Consider the following 15,880-nt stretch of genomic DNA (forward strand, 5'->3'; position numbering starts at 1 on the left):
TAGGTACATTTACTTTCAAGTAAAGAAGAAATGATAAATTTATCCAATACCGATTCTAGTATAATTTACTCCATGTTGAATGCTCGGACCTATCTTTTATGTCCATCTCCATGTTCAAGCATTTTTTTGTTAAGGAACATTCAAGCTTGTGCTCTACATCACAAAATCACAAGTCTAGTCCTCAGGATCTCAAGAACAACAAAAACATGTGACATTGTCAAAAAACATGAGTTTAAAGTTAAACTCAGTAAGACCCCTCCTCTTGTTTGAAAAACCTTTGCATTTCTCTTTTTCCAAAGATACCAAGGTACTTCAATAGAACAGAAAAACTAGAACTTGCTTAATTTGAGATTAATAGCATCAACATAACCAACCTAGACCTCATGCTATGATACACAAACACAAACACCCTAGAAAATTGGCCTCCCAAAAAATAATGACCAAATTTCAACAACAAATTTGCACTCAAGAACAAGATGCTGAAAAGTTTTAGGCAAATTATAAAGAGAGCACATCAAGGGTTCAATACCAATAGGGGATAAAATAGACCCAACAACTAACTTTTTGAGAATAGTAAACCATCTAAAACAAGTCTTCTTAGGCTCCATAACAGAATGCCAAAAAAGCTCAAAAATATGATTCCAAAAAGAGATAGACCAGTCAAGGTCCCAACTTTGGTTAATGTTGCTAATAAAAACTATATAATTCTTCATCATATTATAAAGTTATTTAGTGGATATATCAAAAAACATAGTACTATTATCTCATTGTAATTGAGTAACAATACTATCATTATCATATAGCTTACCTAGAAATAAATTGTCCAATGTTTGAGTGATCAAAATATATGTTTTCTTCATAGAGGAAGGATGGCCAAATTTCTCACTGACCTCCTCCCAAGAATCTAACCAATTGTCAGCCAAAATATCCTTAACCAATGAAGTCCATTTGACATTCCACTCTTTAACAAAACAACATTGGGTAAGGGTAAGAGGCTTAAGATTCAAGGACCCATGATAAAGATCTATCAAGGACAACATATGCATGAGATTTATTAATGGCTACTCTACAATAGAGAAGATCCCTTAATTGACACCATGCCTTCTATAAGGAATGAAAGATGGAGAAATCAAATGTTTTCATCTCAAAATCCCCAAAAACAATATCACATATAGGGAGATTTTTCCATTGTTTACCTTTTTTATGCCAAACCTACAAATATGTGATTTCTTAGAACAAAAAATTTCCATGGTTCATTCCAAGCAAGGCCTTGAGAATCCACTTGGTAGCAAGAGAAAGTACTTTAGGTTTGCAAGGATAATACTAACAAGCACAATGCCTAATTTCTTATCCAAATCATCAGACCACAAAAAGTATCTTAAAAGATTTTCTAGCACATTGAACTAATAGCTGGCAAACATCCAAGTAGAGAAGCAATATATTGCATGAGATGCGAAAACTTTTTACACAATCTGGAACCTTCCAACAAGATATAACCATTGGATTTTCCATTTTTTATGCTTGTCTTCAATCTTGGAAAAAATCAACAACCACATATCCTTAATAGAAGGTCGAACTAAGAAAGGAATGCCCAAATATCTAACAATATGAAGTTGCAAGAAAAGTGAATTTAAAAACAAACAATGTACATGGTCCAAGCTTTTAATATTTAACTATTTTTATTTTGTGCTCCTCTTTTACATTTGCTTTCACATCATATTCAATTCTTAACAAGAAAAATATGCGGAAAACCATCTTATATAGACTTGCACTTTTGTTAACTATCGGCGTACCCCTTGCATCTCCTTTGGGTGCAAGTGCTAGTTAAAGTATATTTAATAGTCTTCAAGTCTCGAGTCCAAAGAAGCAAAGCTTTTATATTTAATTAAACTTAATAGATTTGCCATTAGCCACAATTTAGAAGAAATACAGATTCTTTGCTCTCAAAGCTGCTTCAAGTGAGTTCGTCTGTGTTGTATTTGCAATAACCAGTCATGATTTTTCTCTTGTAAACTTTTGAAATCTCCACAACTGAACATCTTGGAAGACATTACCTAATGTAAATCCATTTATAATAAAAATCAACACATAACTCAAATATGGAATCACAACCAACAATTCAAGTGTTATCACAAAAAACTCTGAAAATAAAGAAAGAACAAGTCAAGTAGGATGTGAAGTGAATAATAATTTGGTAAAGCATCAGTTTAAAGTTGTAGTCCATCCAATGACTCTAGTTTGATGCCTACACATTGAATGATATGTGGACAAACCCTCAACATATCAAGAATCTTATGGGTTATGTAATATTAATCTGTCATACTAAAATCGTTGCATCATCATTATCAAGAATTATTTATTAAGTTGTTTGTTATTAATTAAATCAAAGGGTGAGTGAATAGCCAGGTTGGTGTGAAGGCGAGTCGTGAGGCGTAGTGTTAGGCTAATGATCCCGGTGCTACGCATCAACTCCGATTCGAGTCACACTAGGTTACCACAAACCCTTTTATGAAATCAAGATTTAGTGGGGAGAATGTGGAGAAGCGTTGGCTGCCGGATGGGCTAGGGTTTTTCCCCTAGCCTGTTCTTGGTGTTTGATCTTTACTATTTTTCTGTTCTGTTTGGATTGCTAGCTATTGGACATAATTTGCGTCGATGTTTTTAGAAATCTTCTGCAGTCAATTTTGGATTGGGGTTTTATTGTTTGCATGGCAGGGCCTGGGATTTCTTCTCCGTTGGTGAGAACAGATGGTTCTTCTCCAACTATGCATGCAATGCAATTTGAATCGTTTTATTCAGGGGAGAGCTCCAAGCTGAAAAAAGTTAATGGTTGTTTTCCGCGTAGCCATGATTGCCCTATTCTGGTTATTCCTCCAACGGCTGTAATGGAGGACATTGATTATTGGACCAAGCATGCTTTGATATGCAAATTTCTTGGAATCCGAATTTCCCTATCCGCTCTTGAGGCATGGATCCGCCGCTCATGGCACATGGAAGGCGATATGGAGATCATGTTGGCGGGGAATAGTTATTTTTTTGTTGTATTCTCTTGCATGTCTGATCGGGATCGTGTTTTTGAAGGAGACCCTTATTACTACAACCATGTGGGGTTATTTGTCAAACTTTGGCATTCAGGTTTTAATTCTGCTGAAGATCTCCCTTCAACAGTGCCAGTTTGGGTTCGCTTGCCTCGTCTTCCCTTGGAATTTTGGCATGAAGACATCCTTCGATAAATTGCTGCTTTGTTGGGGAAGCCGGCTGCGATCGCACATCAATCCCTCGATAAAAAGGTTATTTCTTATGCTAGAATTTGTGTTGAAATTAATTTGAATAACCCATTACCAGATTCTTTGGAAATTTGTATGGGGGATTTTTCTTGGGTGCAGCAATTAGATTATGAATCTCTCCCTTTCCGTTGCCGGATTTGTCATGAGTATGGTCATTTACTGCGTCAGTGCTCCCGTAACTCAAGTTTCAAAGGAGTGGATGGCTCTATAGCTGGCAATACTGGTGGTTTGGCAGATACTACAGGAAAAGGACAATCTCAAATGGCTAATACTACCAAGGGGATGAATCCGCAAGATGCTACAGGTAAGGGTAAGGCTCAAATGCAGGAGAATGATGGATTTACCCCTGTTTGCCCTCGTGCTAAAGGCCGTGGTCAAAAGAGGCCTTTGAAAGAAAGATTATCTAATTCAGGTTTTAACCGCTTTGAGGTGCTGGATAGTATGGTTCTAGAGGAGGGTATTCCTCCTCCTATCTCTTCTGATCCAGTTTGCCCAGATGAGAGATCTGTTCCTAATGATGCTTGTGGGGCATCCCAAGTTGTAGTATATCAGAATTGTGAGGTCCCTGTAGCTCCTGTGACAGAGGCTCTGGTGACTCCCGCAGTGTTGGAGGATAATGATGTTGTTTTAGCTTATTTGGTTAAGGATGTGCTACCATCAAGTAAGGGCAAGGGTTCTCCTCTCCCCTTGGGGTTGATGTCTCGACCCTTTAAGCGGGCTTCTTCTACTCCTCCTCTAAGGAGTGGGCGCAAAACAGACCAAGAGAAGATTAAACTCACAGGAGATATATTGATTGAGTCTGGTTCAGTGAAACCTTTGGATTCTCATTTTCCCAATTCTACCCAACGATGATTATTCTCTCATGGAATGTAAGGGGGTTGAATAGCATCCCTAGACAAAAGGCTATTCATAACTTGGTGGTTGATCATAGCCCTGATGTTTTTTGTATCCAAGAGACTAAGCTCTCTGTGGAGTCTATGGTCCAACATGCCTCTAGTATTTGGTCTCGTGGCCAATGCCAATGTGTTGGGGCAACAGGCAGTGCGAGTGGTTTAGCTATATTTTGGGATCCTCAAAAAATTTCTCCTCTTGGCTGGATGTCTTCTCGCTCAGCTCTCTCTATGGTAGCTTCTGCTCTAGACTCAGGAGAGGTAATCATGGTTACTAATGTGTATGCACCTGTTGATCTTGTGGGAAAGGAGGAACTTTGGGAACATATTCAATATGTTAGAAATTGTCATCCTTATCATCCTTGGGTGTTAGCAGGGGACTTCAATTCAGTTTTAAGTCTGGAGGAGAAGCATGGTGGTTTGGCTAGATTGGGGCCTTCTTCTGCTCTTCTTCGGCAACATATATCTCTTTTGCATCTCTCTGATGTTAAGCCTTCTAATGGTCTCTATACCTGAAATAATCGCCGGACTGGTGTTGCTGCTATCTTAGAAAGTCTGGATAGATTTCTTGTTTCTTGCTTCTGGGTTAGTGGCACCCTTACTATCTCTTCAAAAATCCTTGATTGGAGGGGTTCAGATCATTGGCCAATCAAATTTTCCGCTATAGGGGCTTATGTTCCGAAGCATCCTCCTTTTAAGTTCCAGTTGATGTGGCTTCGGGACTCCTCTCTTCATGACTATGTTTTCTGTTGGTGGAAAGATGGTGCTCCTACATATGGTACTGCAATGTTCTCATTTTCTAAAAGGCTTCAATATGTTAAAAGGCAGCTCAAGATATGGAATAGGGAATGCTTTGGGAACCTTCACTTTATGAAGAGGCTTGCTCAAGAAGATCTTGATGTCATCACAAGGGAGATTAGAGATCGAGGTTTCTCAGAGGATCTTGGCAAGGCTGAATCCCTTGCTTCTAGAGCTCTAGAAGAATGGGAACTTAGAGAGGAAATTTTTTGGAAGCAAAAGGCTAGAGTTGATTAGCTCCAGGAAGGTGATCGTAACACTGCCTTTTTCCATAAAACAGTGCAATCTCACCGGAATCAGAGCACTATCTCTTCTTTGGTTAATTCTCAAGGTATCCAACTGAATTCCTTGCCAGCTTTGTTCCAGGAGGCTATTTGGTACTTCTCTACCCTCTTCTTTGAGGACTCTCCTCCTGCTGATAATGAAGAAAATCTCATTTTGTCCTGTATTCCTTCCCTTATCACTCAGGAAATGAATGATTATCTCATGCGTCCTATTTCTTTGGAAGAGCTGGAGGAGGTGGTCTTTGGCATGCCTAAAAGGAAGGCTCCTGGTCCTGATGGCTTTCTAATTGAATTCTTTCAGGAATTTTGGGACATCATTAATCATGATTTGTTGGAGGTGGTTAAAGAATCCTATGCTAGCAAGCAGATGCTTCGAGCTTTGAACTCTACATTCTTGACTCTTATTCCTAAGAGAGAGGGTGCTAATCAATTGGAGTTTTTTAGACCAATTGCCTTATGTAATGTGGTTTACAAAGTTATTACTAAGTTGATTGCTAAGAGATTGAAAAGGTGGCTTCCCATTATTATCTCAGAAGAACAAGGTGGTTTTGTTGCTGGCAGACAAATTTTGGATGGGGTGGTTATTGCTACTGAGGCTATTCACTCTATGGCTACTTCAAGGGAGAGAGCCATGTTTGTTAAGCTGGATATGGCTAAGGCCTACGATAGAGTTAAATGGAGCTTCCTAAGGAGTATTCTTCTTTCTTTTGGATTTAGCTCTGACTGGGTGAGTTGGATTATGAGTTGTGTTACTTCTGCCTCTTTTTCTGTTCTTATCAATGGTCAACCTTCTCAACTATTTGGTGCTTCTAGAGGCCTCCGCCAGGGTGACCCTCTCTCCCCATATCTATTCATCATCATGGCTGAAGGCTTGGGCAAATTCATTAAGCATCAGGTGCCCCAAAATTCTATTCAAGGCTAGCGGTGGGGTAATGGCTTACCTTCTCTTTCCCATCTTCAATTTGTTGATGATTCTGCTCTTGTTGGTCTTGCTAGGATCAAGGAAGTTGAAGCCTTTCGACATGCTTTGGACGTTTATTTGGCAGCTTCAGGCCAGAAAGTTAATGAGCACAAATCTTCCATTTACTTTTTTAACACTCCTGATTCTATTCAGCACAAGATTGTTGGTATCCTACGGTTTCAGATAGGATCACTTCCTTTGACTTATCTTGGCATCCCTATTGCTGTTTCCAGACAGCCACGTCTCTTCTGGCAAAATTTGATTACCAAGCTTCAGGATAAGGTAAATCATTGGACTCATAGATGGCTTTCTACTGCTGCCCGGGTTACTCTTCTTCAAGCTGTTATCCAAGCTCTTCCTACTTATCGAAGCATGGTTCACGCTGCACCTATTTACTTTCTCAAGGAGTTTGATGCTCTTTCTCGACAATTCCTTTGGAGTGGTAATTTGCGTAGTACTAAATGGAGCTTGGTTAATTGGGCAACCGTTTGTAGGCCTAAAAAGGAGGGTGGTCTTGGTCTTTGATCTGCTCTATTGAGTAGTCAAGCTTTGGCTACTAAACTTTATTGGCGATGGTGCTCTGGACAACATCAACTTTGGGCTCGTATTATCACTCATAAATATTTCCATGGTGCTGATCCTTGCTCTGTTTCTGCACTTCCTCTTGAAGGTCGTGGCTCAATGGTTTGGCATACTTTGAAGACAGGTGTGATGTTGGTAAAGAGGGGTCTGTTTTGAATATGTAAAGGAGGTTCTCAGGCTTTGTTTTGGTCTGATGCTTGGGATGGATTCCCTTCCATTTTATCCATATACCCTCATCTTCAGCCTCTTTGTGACTCTTTTCTTGCCGGTGGATGGGATAAAGTGGCTCATTACAAGACTCCTTATCAATTGGGACCTGTTGTTGGTTACAGATGGAAGCATTCTTCTGATTGGCCTCCTGGAGGTACAGACATGGATCGTCAGGAGCTTTCTCAAATTCTGGCCTCTAGAGAGTGTTCTTCTTTGCTTGGTCCAGATGTTTTGACTTGGGGCGGTACCTTGTCTGGTAAATATCATGTCTCTACTGGGCATCAGGAGATAACTAGACAATTATTTGGGGATGTTGAGGTCCCTTGGTGGAAGCAAGTTTGGAATAAAGTTTTCTGGTCCAAGTACAATTTTTTCATGTGGCTAGTGGCTCACAACGGTTGTCTTACCTGGGATAATCTTTGTAAACGTGGATTTCAGGGCCCCTCCTATTGTGTTTTGTGTGGTAATGGAGAGGAGTCTATCTCCCATCTCCATAGCTCCTATTCTACTCAGATATGGCACCTTTGGTGGCGCACTTGGGGTTGCTCTTGTCGGCATGCTTCCTCTTTGCCTGAGTTCTGGGCCTGCTTGGGTACTGCTCCCTCCAAGTCTTCTTTTCTCCATGCTGCTTGGATTGCTGGCCCATCTTTCATGCTTTGGCATATCTGGTTGAAGAGGAATCGTCGCATATTCCAAGATGTTCGGCTTGGTGTTTTGCATCTTTGGTGGAAAATATCACATTCTCTTCAGGAAACTATTCTTGTGAAGTGTGAGCTTGATGGGGGTATGGATTCGGTTGATCTTGCTATCTGTAATCACCTCAATTTTCATCTGCAGGATGGGGCTGCAGCTCATAGGTTTCCTTCTATGTCCAGGCAGCTTCATCATCAGATAAAGGGTCGGGTTAACCGGGATGGGCACTGGACTCCTCCTCCCTGTGGAGTTCTGAAAATTAACATTGATGGTTCTTCCCGTGGGAATCCTGGTCCGACTGGTATTGGCGAAGTGGCTCGTTGTAGTTCTGGGGATGTTAAATTTTTCTTCTCAATTCATAAGGGTGATTATACTAAGAATCTCATGGAAGCTCAGGCTATTTTATATGATGTGGAACAACATTGCCTGGGGGGATGGAGTAAGATTATCTGTGAGTCTGATTCCCAAGTAGTGGTGAACATGCTTTCTTCGCAAGAGCTTGAGGATGTTAGTTGGCAGCTGGCTATTGTTGTTAAGCAAATTCTTTTCTTCTCTTCCTCTTTTCAGTTCATTAGGTTCACGTATATTCCTCGTGAATGGAATAGAACTGCTGATTGTTTAGCCAAATGGGCATCTAGTCATGATCCGGGTTGGAATATTAGGGATAGGAGGCAACTGTCTTTTGAGATGGTGCAAGAATTTGATGATCTTGTTGCTCAAGATCGAGCTCCTTGTTGAGCTCTCCTTGTTGTATTCCTTTCTGTCTTAATAAATTTTTACCCCTCTTTTTGCAAATTAAATCAAGTGAGGAAACCTATAATCAGATCAAATCTGCTAGGAACTTAGCAATATAAGTCAAAGTACAGTACAATGAGATTTTGTTCTCACAAAGGTCCTGCCCTATGCCAACCCTAATATTCATAATAAGGGTGCTAAGCCAACCTAACATTAGTATCAGGCCATTGTGTCAAACTTACTATTTATAATTAAGACCTTACTGGAAGCCCAGTATTTAAAATCAATCTTGCGAACCTCAATATTTAAAATCGTGTGAGGAAAGAAGGATGTCTAACATGAATTTGATTCCAAATTTCCAAAACAGAAGAAACTCATAAGAACTGTGTGAAATTCATTTTCACACGACACGGACCTATAGCATATGACAAGAAATTGATAATACTACAAGGGACCCCATTAAGGAAATGCTCTACATAGTTACTCAAAAGCTCATTTCCAAAATCAGCATCATCAACTGTTTCAGTGAGATGACCACAACATTAATATTATCGGAGGTGACAGCATTATATCATCTGGATCCAATTTAACATTTGACTTCATTTGAAGGGGAAACAGACATCTTTGAGCAGTTTCAGATTGCTGCAAATTAGTAGAGTACTTAACAAGTACAAATACTTTTCCATTTTTCTCCCAAGTTATAAAAGGGCCTCAGGGCATATCCTTTATGTTCCGCGCCTGATTGTATTTGAAAAACTGGTGAAGCAACTTTTGAACCTCTCCAAAATTACCTGAAACAGAAAAAAGACGCCTCTTAGGACTGCACACCAGGTATTGAAACTAATACTAATAATTTCCCATATTCCTCATTTGTTAGAACATTGCCTCACAACAAAACTTTTCTCCTACCGACAATTTTTCTTTCTGATGGAAGGACTCACATTTGGAATGCAAATTGTTCCCAGAATTTTGGGAGATCAAAGGCACAGATATTAAAATAACTTACGCAAACTAAAAGCGACTGAAGTTTTAAAAAGTAAACACAATGTGCTAAATTAACAATGACAATCCTCTTCCTTTCAGCATTTTTTGGGTTTTAAGAACATGTTTTCTCAAAAATTACTTCCTTTTTAGATTTACACAACAAATGGAGCAGGCAATCCAGCCCTGAAAATGGGCACATCCCTTCCAAACCCTCAACTTCTTCGGGCATTAGGGGAATCTCCCATTGATTAATCCTTACTGATTATATTCTAAACTGAGAAGCAACCTTTAAACTTCCCCATAGGTACCTGTGATAGTAACGAGGCGTTCCTTTATCCAACCAGGAAGCTTAGAAGTTGGCATTGAGAAGCCCGCCTTGTACTCCCTTGTTAATGATGCATAGCGAGCATCAACAAGCAGTATAGCAGCATAATCTCCAATATGCCTGATTGCTCGACCTGCATCATTACTGCCAAACTTCAGTTTTACAAAGTAAAGTTTAAAGTTTGAACAATACACAGAAAATTTGATGCCCCATCATTTCTATATAGAAAAACAATGTTACAAGTCTCGCATTATGCTTACCTATTGATTGATTTACTGCTTTCATGCAAAGATTCTCATAATATTCTCTTCCTTTTTGGTTGCAGAAACGCAAAATATTTAATCCTGATTGCAAAGAAGTTATCTTGTCGGTACCTGCACTCCCTGGTAATGATGTGCCCTCCTCTGTGGTTTTTGTTCCCAGCCGGTCAATAAACTTAATGCGTTCAATCAACTCTGGATCAGATGGGCTTGGATAAGGGAGTCCTACCATTACCACACAACGACCCATTCCATCACTAAAATTGATTCCTTCTGAAATCTTTCCACCTACAACAGCTAGAAGAAGAGCACCTTGCCCTGGCCCATCCTCTTTGATGCCCTTGGTGGATGATGCCATTATGGTCTCCTTGTAATCCTGTAGAGTGAGCTCCACAGCTGCATTATTCCGAGGTTCTCGAAAGACACGTTTTTTCTTTTGAAGAGTGGACAGGATCCCTGATTCTGTCCATGCAGCATAAACTTGGTTCTCATACTCAAAAGAAGAAAAAAAAACAATAATCCCCTCAGGAACAACCGATGTTAAATTACAAAGCAACCGTCCAAGCTCCTCCATCTGTTTGCAAGTATAAAAATGATTACTTCATATGGTCATGAGACAAAAGTGCAAAAACTTAGTAAGATAAGCTATATAAATCTAGCATAAAACATATGATAATACTTCTAAGAACCTCAAATTGAGATCTGAAAAAAAACCTAAAAAGAGAGGAGGCATTAAAGATTCAACAGAGAAAGCTTGTTAGAATTATACAGAGTAATAGAACCTGAAAACAGAAAATCTATTAGTAAACAACTGATGATAAACGGAAAACCTTGTTGGATATATTATTGTAGTATTAAAGCAGGAAAAAAATCCAGAACGAATCTCAGTTACTGATGTGCTCCCTACCAGCCCAGAGGCAAATGTGGAGGCGGGCGGAAACAGATGCTGATCTGGGTGCCCTGTGGATGCCTCCAGGAAGCACATCCGGGTGCCCGGGATGCGCTTCCGGGTGGCATCCACAGGGCACCTGAGCACCTCCATGAGCATCTGCAGGCCAAGCCCCAAGAAAACTTTTTTTGCCCTAAAATGACTTAAGCACATATAAACATGTTCTACGTAACATATTTTATCTTTTTTTCTGCTCCTAAACCCTAAAACGGCCCTAAAAGAGGCAATCCAATCATTTTTCATCTCATTTTGCTTGCAGCTAGACTCTCTTCTCATTTGGTCTCCATTTTGGCATTTTGAAGGCAAGTTGATTATTTTCGAAGAGGATTGTTCGTGGGATGAGAGATGGCTTCTACAAAGGAGTGTTAAGCATCCACGGTAAGCATTTGATCCCATTCTTGAGTCCTTTAATGACTTTTTTTTTGAGATTTTGATGATTTTTTTCATAGGTTAGGTCTCTAGTACTGGTACTAATACCGGTACGGCTATTTTTCAAAAATAGGAGATGGGGGTATTTGGAGACGGTAATTTGTTTTAGTAGTTTAAAGAGTCTAATACTAAATACAAAATAGTAAAACTCTAAAACTAAAAGACTAAAGTAAACACTAGTAGCAATGTCACATTAATAGAGTCAAATAGTTCAAAACTCGCATTACATATATCATAGTCATATCTAATTTCTGAATATCACATATGGTCATCATATTAGATTAATAATCACTGAAATTATCATTAAATATTCAAGTTTTAAATTCAAAAATATATAGTTTGATGCTAAATCACTGATATGCAAACAAAATACTTAGAACTGTAAACAAAAATCAGAAATCTGTCTAGTATGATGATAATACTATCATCTACTCCATAGAGCTGTGATCCATAATTTTCAACTTTCAACAAATTTCCACAAATGTTTGTCGTTGTTGGTAGGGTTGGGAATAAATATAAAAATAAAGAATGATGCTTATAAAATAAAATATTTCTAATTCCCTTTAAGTTATTAAAATAAAAGATTTTTGATGATCGCTGCTTGGGTTGGATTCTGGAATTATGGAATAAAAATGAAAAATGTTAGTAATATTTCTTAAGTTATTATTGAAATGACTTAAATGATTAAATAATTTAAATTGTCATTGTTTTTGCATTAAAATACTACAATGAGGGCCAAAATACATAAATTAATTTAATATTATATTTTAAATTTATTTTTTAATCTAGAGACTCTAGGAGACTTCATTTTTTGGATTTGGAGGCTCAGAGTCTTCTAGAGACTTCGTCATGAAGTCTCCAACCTTTTTTGAGCTCTCTAGAGATGCAAAAAGTCTCTAAGAGTCGAGACACATCTCTATCTCCAACACATGTCTTTGAGGGTGGGACACGTGTCTCCCAGTAACACTAATTTTTTCAAGTTTTTTTTATTTTTTTAAATGAAAAGAAACAAGTTTAGCTATCTATTTTAGTATTTCTGTATCATTTTTTGCACTTGTATGCTTGATGTTCATGGTTGTTTTCTAATTTAAATTTATTTAATTTCTTATTATAGCAAGAAACTAGATTGTATGGTGCAATAATGGTCGCCACCAGTAGCCAAAGTTCAGTGGGAGGGCAGGCAGTCAATAGTCTCAAAATTGATGTAGAATCATGAAGACATACCACAAGGTTATTACAGGTTTTACGAGGCGGCTCATATGTTCAAAAATGTGATGTATGTCAAAGTAACAAAGGCAAGCCATTCGATAACTCACATTCCTAGGTCAAACTTCATTTATGGGCCCTGTTGGCCAAGGAATGGGAATGTTCAATGGCAAACATGGGAAAGGGATGTTTAATGCACAAATAGCAAGATATATAAAAGAAAAAAAAAACTTTTAAAATGGCTAAAAGATCAAAAAAAAGGTTCTTATCAACCTCCATATGGAAAGAAAAAAATGCAATTACCCAATGAACCAATTCTATCCTCCAACATCCATTCTTGCAAGTATTTGTATCCACAGAGGAAGAGGAAGAGGTAGAGATTATCACCTACAAAAGAGGTCCACTGAAAATGAAATTTAAATAGAGGCAAGAGAGCTTGTTGATCAAGTCATTGCATGTTGCCTCTATGCCAATGGATTTCCTTTTAACTTGGTGAGATCACCATATTGGAAGGATATGGTGGCACCCATCATTAAAGCACTAGTTGATTATACAAGTCCCAAATATGAGAAGGTGTGTACCACCCTATTGCAAAAAGAGAGGGACTTCTCTAGAGAGATCTCTTCAGCCAATTAGAAATTCTTGGAAAACTTCAGGCGTCTCTATTATTTCTGATGGATAGAAAGATTCAAGAAACTGACCATTAATTAATGTGATTGCAATGTCCCCCAAAGGACCAATGTTTTTTAAGGTTGTTAATGTTAAGAACATTAGCTTTATGGAAATTGAAACAAAATTATGTATATGTATTTTTATATATCTGATGATAAATCAGTATATTAAATCTGATTATACATATATATATATATGTATGTATGTACAGATTTACATATATATTATTTCCTTATGCTCTCTAGAGAAGACTTCTCTAGAGAGATCTCTTCAGCCAATTAGAAATTCTTGGAAAACTTCAGGTGTCTCTATTATTTCTGATGGATAAAAAGATACAAGAAACTGACCATTAATTAATGCGATTGCAATGTCCCCCAAAGGACCAATGTTTTTTAAGGTTGTTAATGTTAAGAAGATTAGCTTTATGGAAATTGAAGGAAAATTATGTATATGTATTTTTATATATCTGATGATAAATCAGTATATTAAATCTGATTATACATACATACATATATATATATATAGTATGAGAGCATAAGGAAATAATATATATGTAAATCTATATATATATATATATATATATATATCTTTCCTATTCATCCTTTTAAATACCGATCAAGTCATTTATAAAGTGTCAATCAAGTTATTAATAAATGCCAATCAAGCCCATTGTATAATGAATACCGATCAGGTTCCAAATACCGATATTGTATTAACAAATCTGACTGTGTAAACATGGACCAGTGCATTATCAGGTGCAAGACTTAGTAAGTCTAAAGCATTTGCTATGGAAACAGGAAACATCTGATCGATGACTTTAAAGGATGTTAATTATATTGTTATGTATTGAGGTATGGCTACTTAGGGTCACAACCCTACGTAAACATATCACAATGCATATATATATATATAGATATTTGTGAATTCTGAAAATATATCAATAACAAGGCATTACATTCTCAGGCATATTCAGATCTGCATGCATATATATATATATATATGTTTAAATAAATCAGAACTTAGATATTCAAGAAGATCTGAAAACTTCACATGAGATTCATTATCTTTCAATTCAAGTCTCCACCAATAAACGATCTTAAGACCTTTACAGTTAATTGTGAAGGGGAAGTGAAAGATTCATATTTCATTTCAGAATTCTCGTTGAGGTTATAGAGATGGTGGGTAGTGAGAATGTGATCCAGGTTATTATAGACAATTCCAAAAAATGTAGGGGTGTAGGTGCTTTGGTTGAGGGCTAGTATGACCATAGTTTTTTGGACATCATGCACCGTACACTCCCTCAACTTGGTCATGCAACAAATTGGCACTCAAATAGATTGAATGAAACAAATATACCAAAAGGGAGAAAAGATATAGATGTTTATGATGAACCATCATATGTCACAATCGATATTTAGATCATTCTCCAAATTGGAGTTGTATAAGGTAAATTGTAATTACTAAACTTAATTATTTATTTCATTTAAATAAATTTTATGTCATGTTTAATTATCAAATTGTAACTTTGCTTAATATTTATTGTCATATTGTTATTAACTTGCTAAGGTTGTTAAGACCTGATTTGCATCTCGTACCATTGTTATGAAATGACTTGTCAAGGTGCAAGGGGCATTGAGCCAAATGGTTATTACTAAGTGAGGTATATGGAAGACTTTGAATTCAGAGAGGGCCCAAAAGGTCAAGGCTTTGATCTTGGATGATAGTTAGTGGGCTCGTGTGCAATTTGTATTGGATTTCACCGAGCCTACCATGACTATGCTCCGCTTTGCTGATACAGGTCATCCTTGTTTGGGGTATGTCTATGATGGCATGGACACAATGGTAGAGAAGGTAAAACTTACCATACAAACATCAGAATGATCCCACAGAATGTGAAGACTTATACAATAAGGTGGAAACAATCATTCATCATCGATGGGAAAAGATGACTACCCCATTGGGCCTCCTTGCATATGCCCCATCTCTGAGGTACTGTAGGAGGAAATACTTGCTATGACAAAAAGAGTAGCACCATATGCGGATGAAGTTGCTAATGTGTGCTACAATACTTTTGCAAGACTCTTCCAAGATAAGGAAATGCACAAAAAAGTTAGGCTAGAATTTGGCTTATTTTCCTTGGGAGCAAAACTTGTTCCAATTGCAATATAGGACCAAAATGACATGGGAGCTATCACATGGTGGTACCTCTATAGCCAACCATTTAAGTATCTACAACCTCTTGAAATTAAAATCGTCTCAATTTTTTTTTGTTTTTTGTTTACCACTTGTATTCTACAATTTAGAGTAGAACATTATTTAATTTGCTTTTCATTTGTTTGTTTAATTTTGTGAATATTATCCACAATGCAACTTCTTTTGTTGTTGAATAGTATTGGAGCACATACTCATTTATCTAGTTAGCGAAGTGTAACCAATTGGGCTCAAAAAAGGCAAAAGACTCGGTTTACATTCATACCAACTTGTGTCTTTTGTCACGTAAGGAGAATCACTGTAAGGAAGGAGCAACCAAAATTTGGGATGTAGCCCCTGAGTGTCCTGACTTGGATGCAATATTTTAGAATCTTGCTACAATTGTAGATGATGATGATGATAAC

At 37.6% G+C, this 15,880-nt stretch overlaps 1 protein-coding gene across 2 annotated transcripts in view; it reads right to left on the reverse strand.

Annotated features, from left to right (window-relative positions):
- Window positions 1-8,667: 8,667 nt before the first annotated feature.
- LOC149551078 (RAD3-like DNA-binding helicase protein) overlaps window positions 8,668-15,880 on the reverse strand; it is a 47,758-nt gene continuing 40,545 nt past the window's right edge. For both annotated transcript variants that reach the window (XM_089786660.1, XM_089786661.1), the window contains exons 8-10: window positions 10,010-10,583; window positions 9,733-9,882; window positions 8,668-9,231 (exon numbers count right to left, since the gene is read on the reverse strand). In XM_089786660.1, the coding sequence (XP_089642786.1) occupies window positions 9,152-9,231; window positions 9,733-9,882; window positions 10,010-10,583 (804 nt within the window). In that variant the 3' untranslated portion in view covers window positions 8,668-9,151. The remainder of the gene's footprint in view (window positions 9,232-9,732; window positions 9,883-10,009; window positions 10,584-15,880) is intronic.

The sequence above is a fragment of the Cupressus sempervirens genome, chromosome 6 (assembly GCF_028749045.1).
Source record: "Cupressus sempervirens isolate cs-2001-9-10 chromosome 6, ASM2874904v1, whole genome shotgun sequence".
Classification (NCBI taxonomy): Eukaryota; Viridiplantae; Streptophyta; class Pinopsida; order Cupressales; family Cupressaceae; genus Cupressus; species Cupressus sempervirens.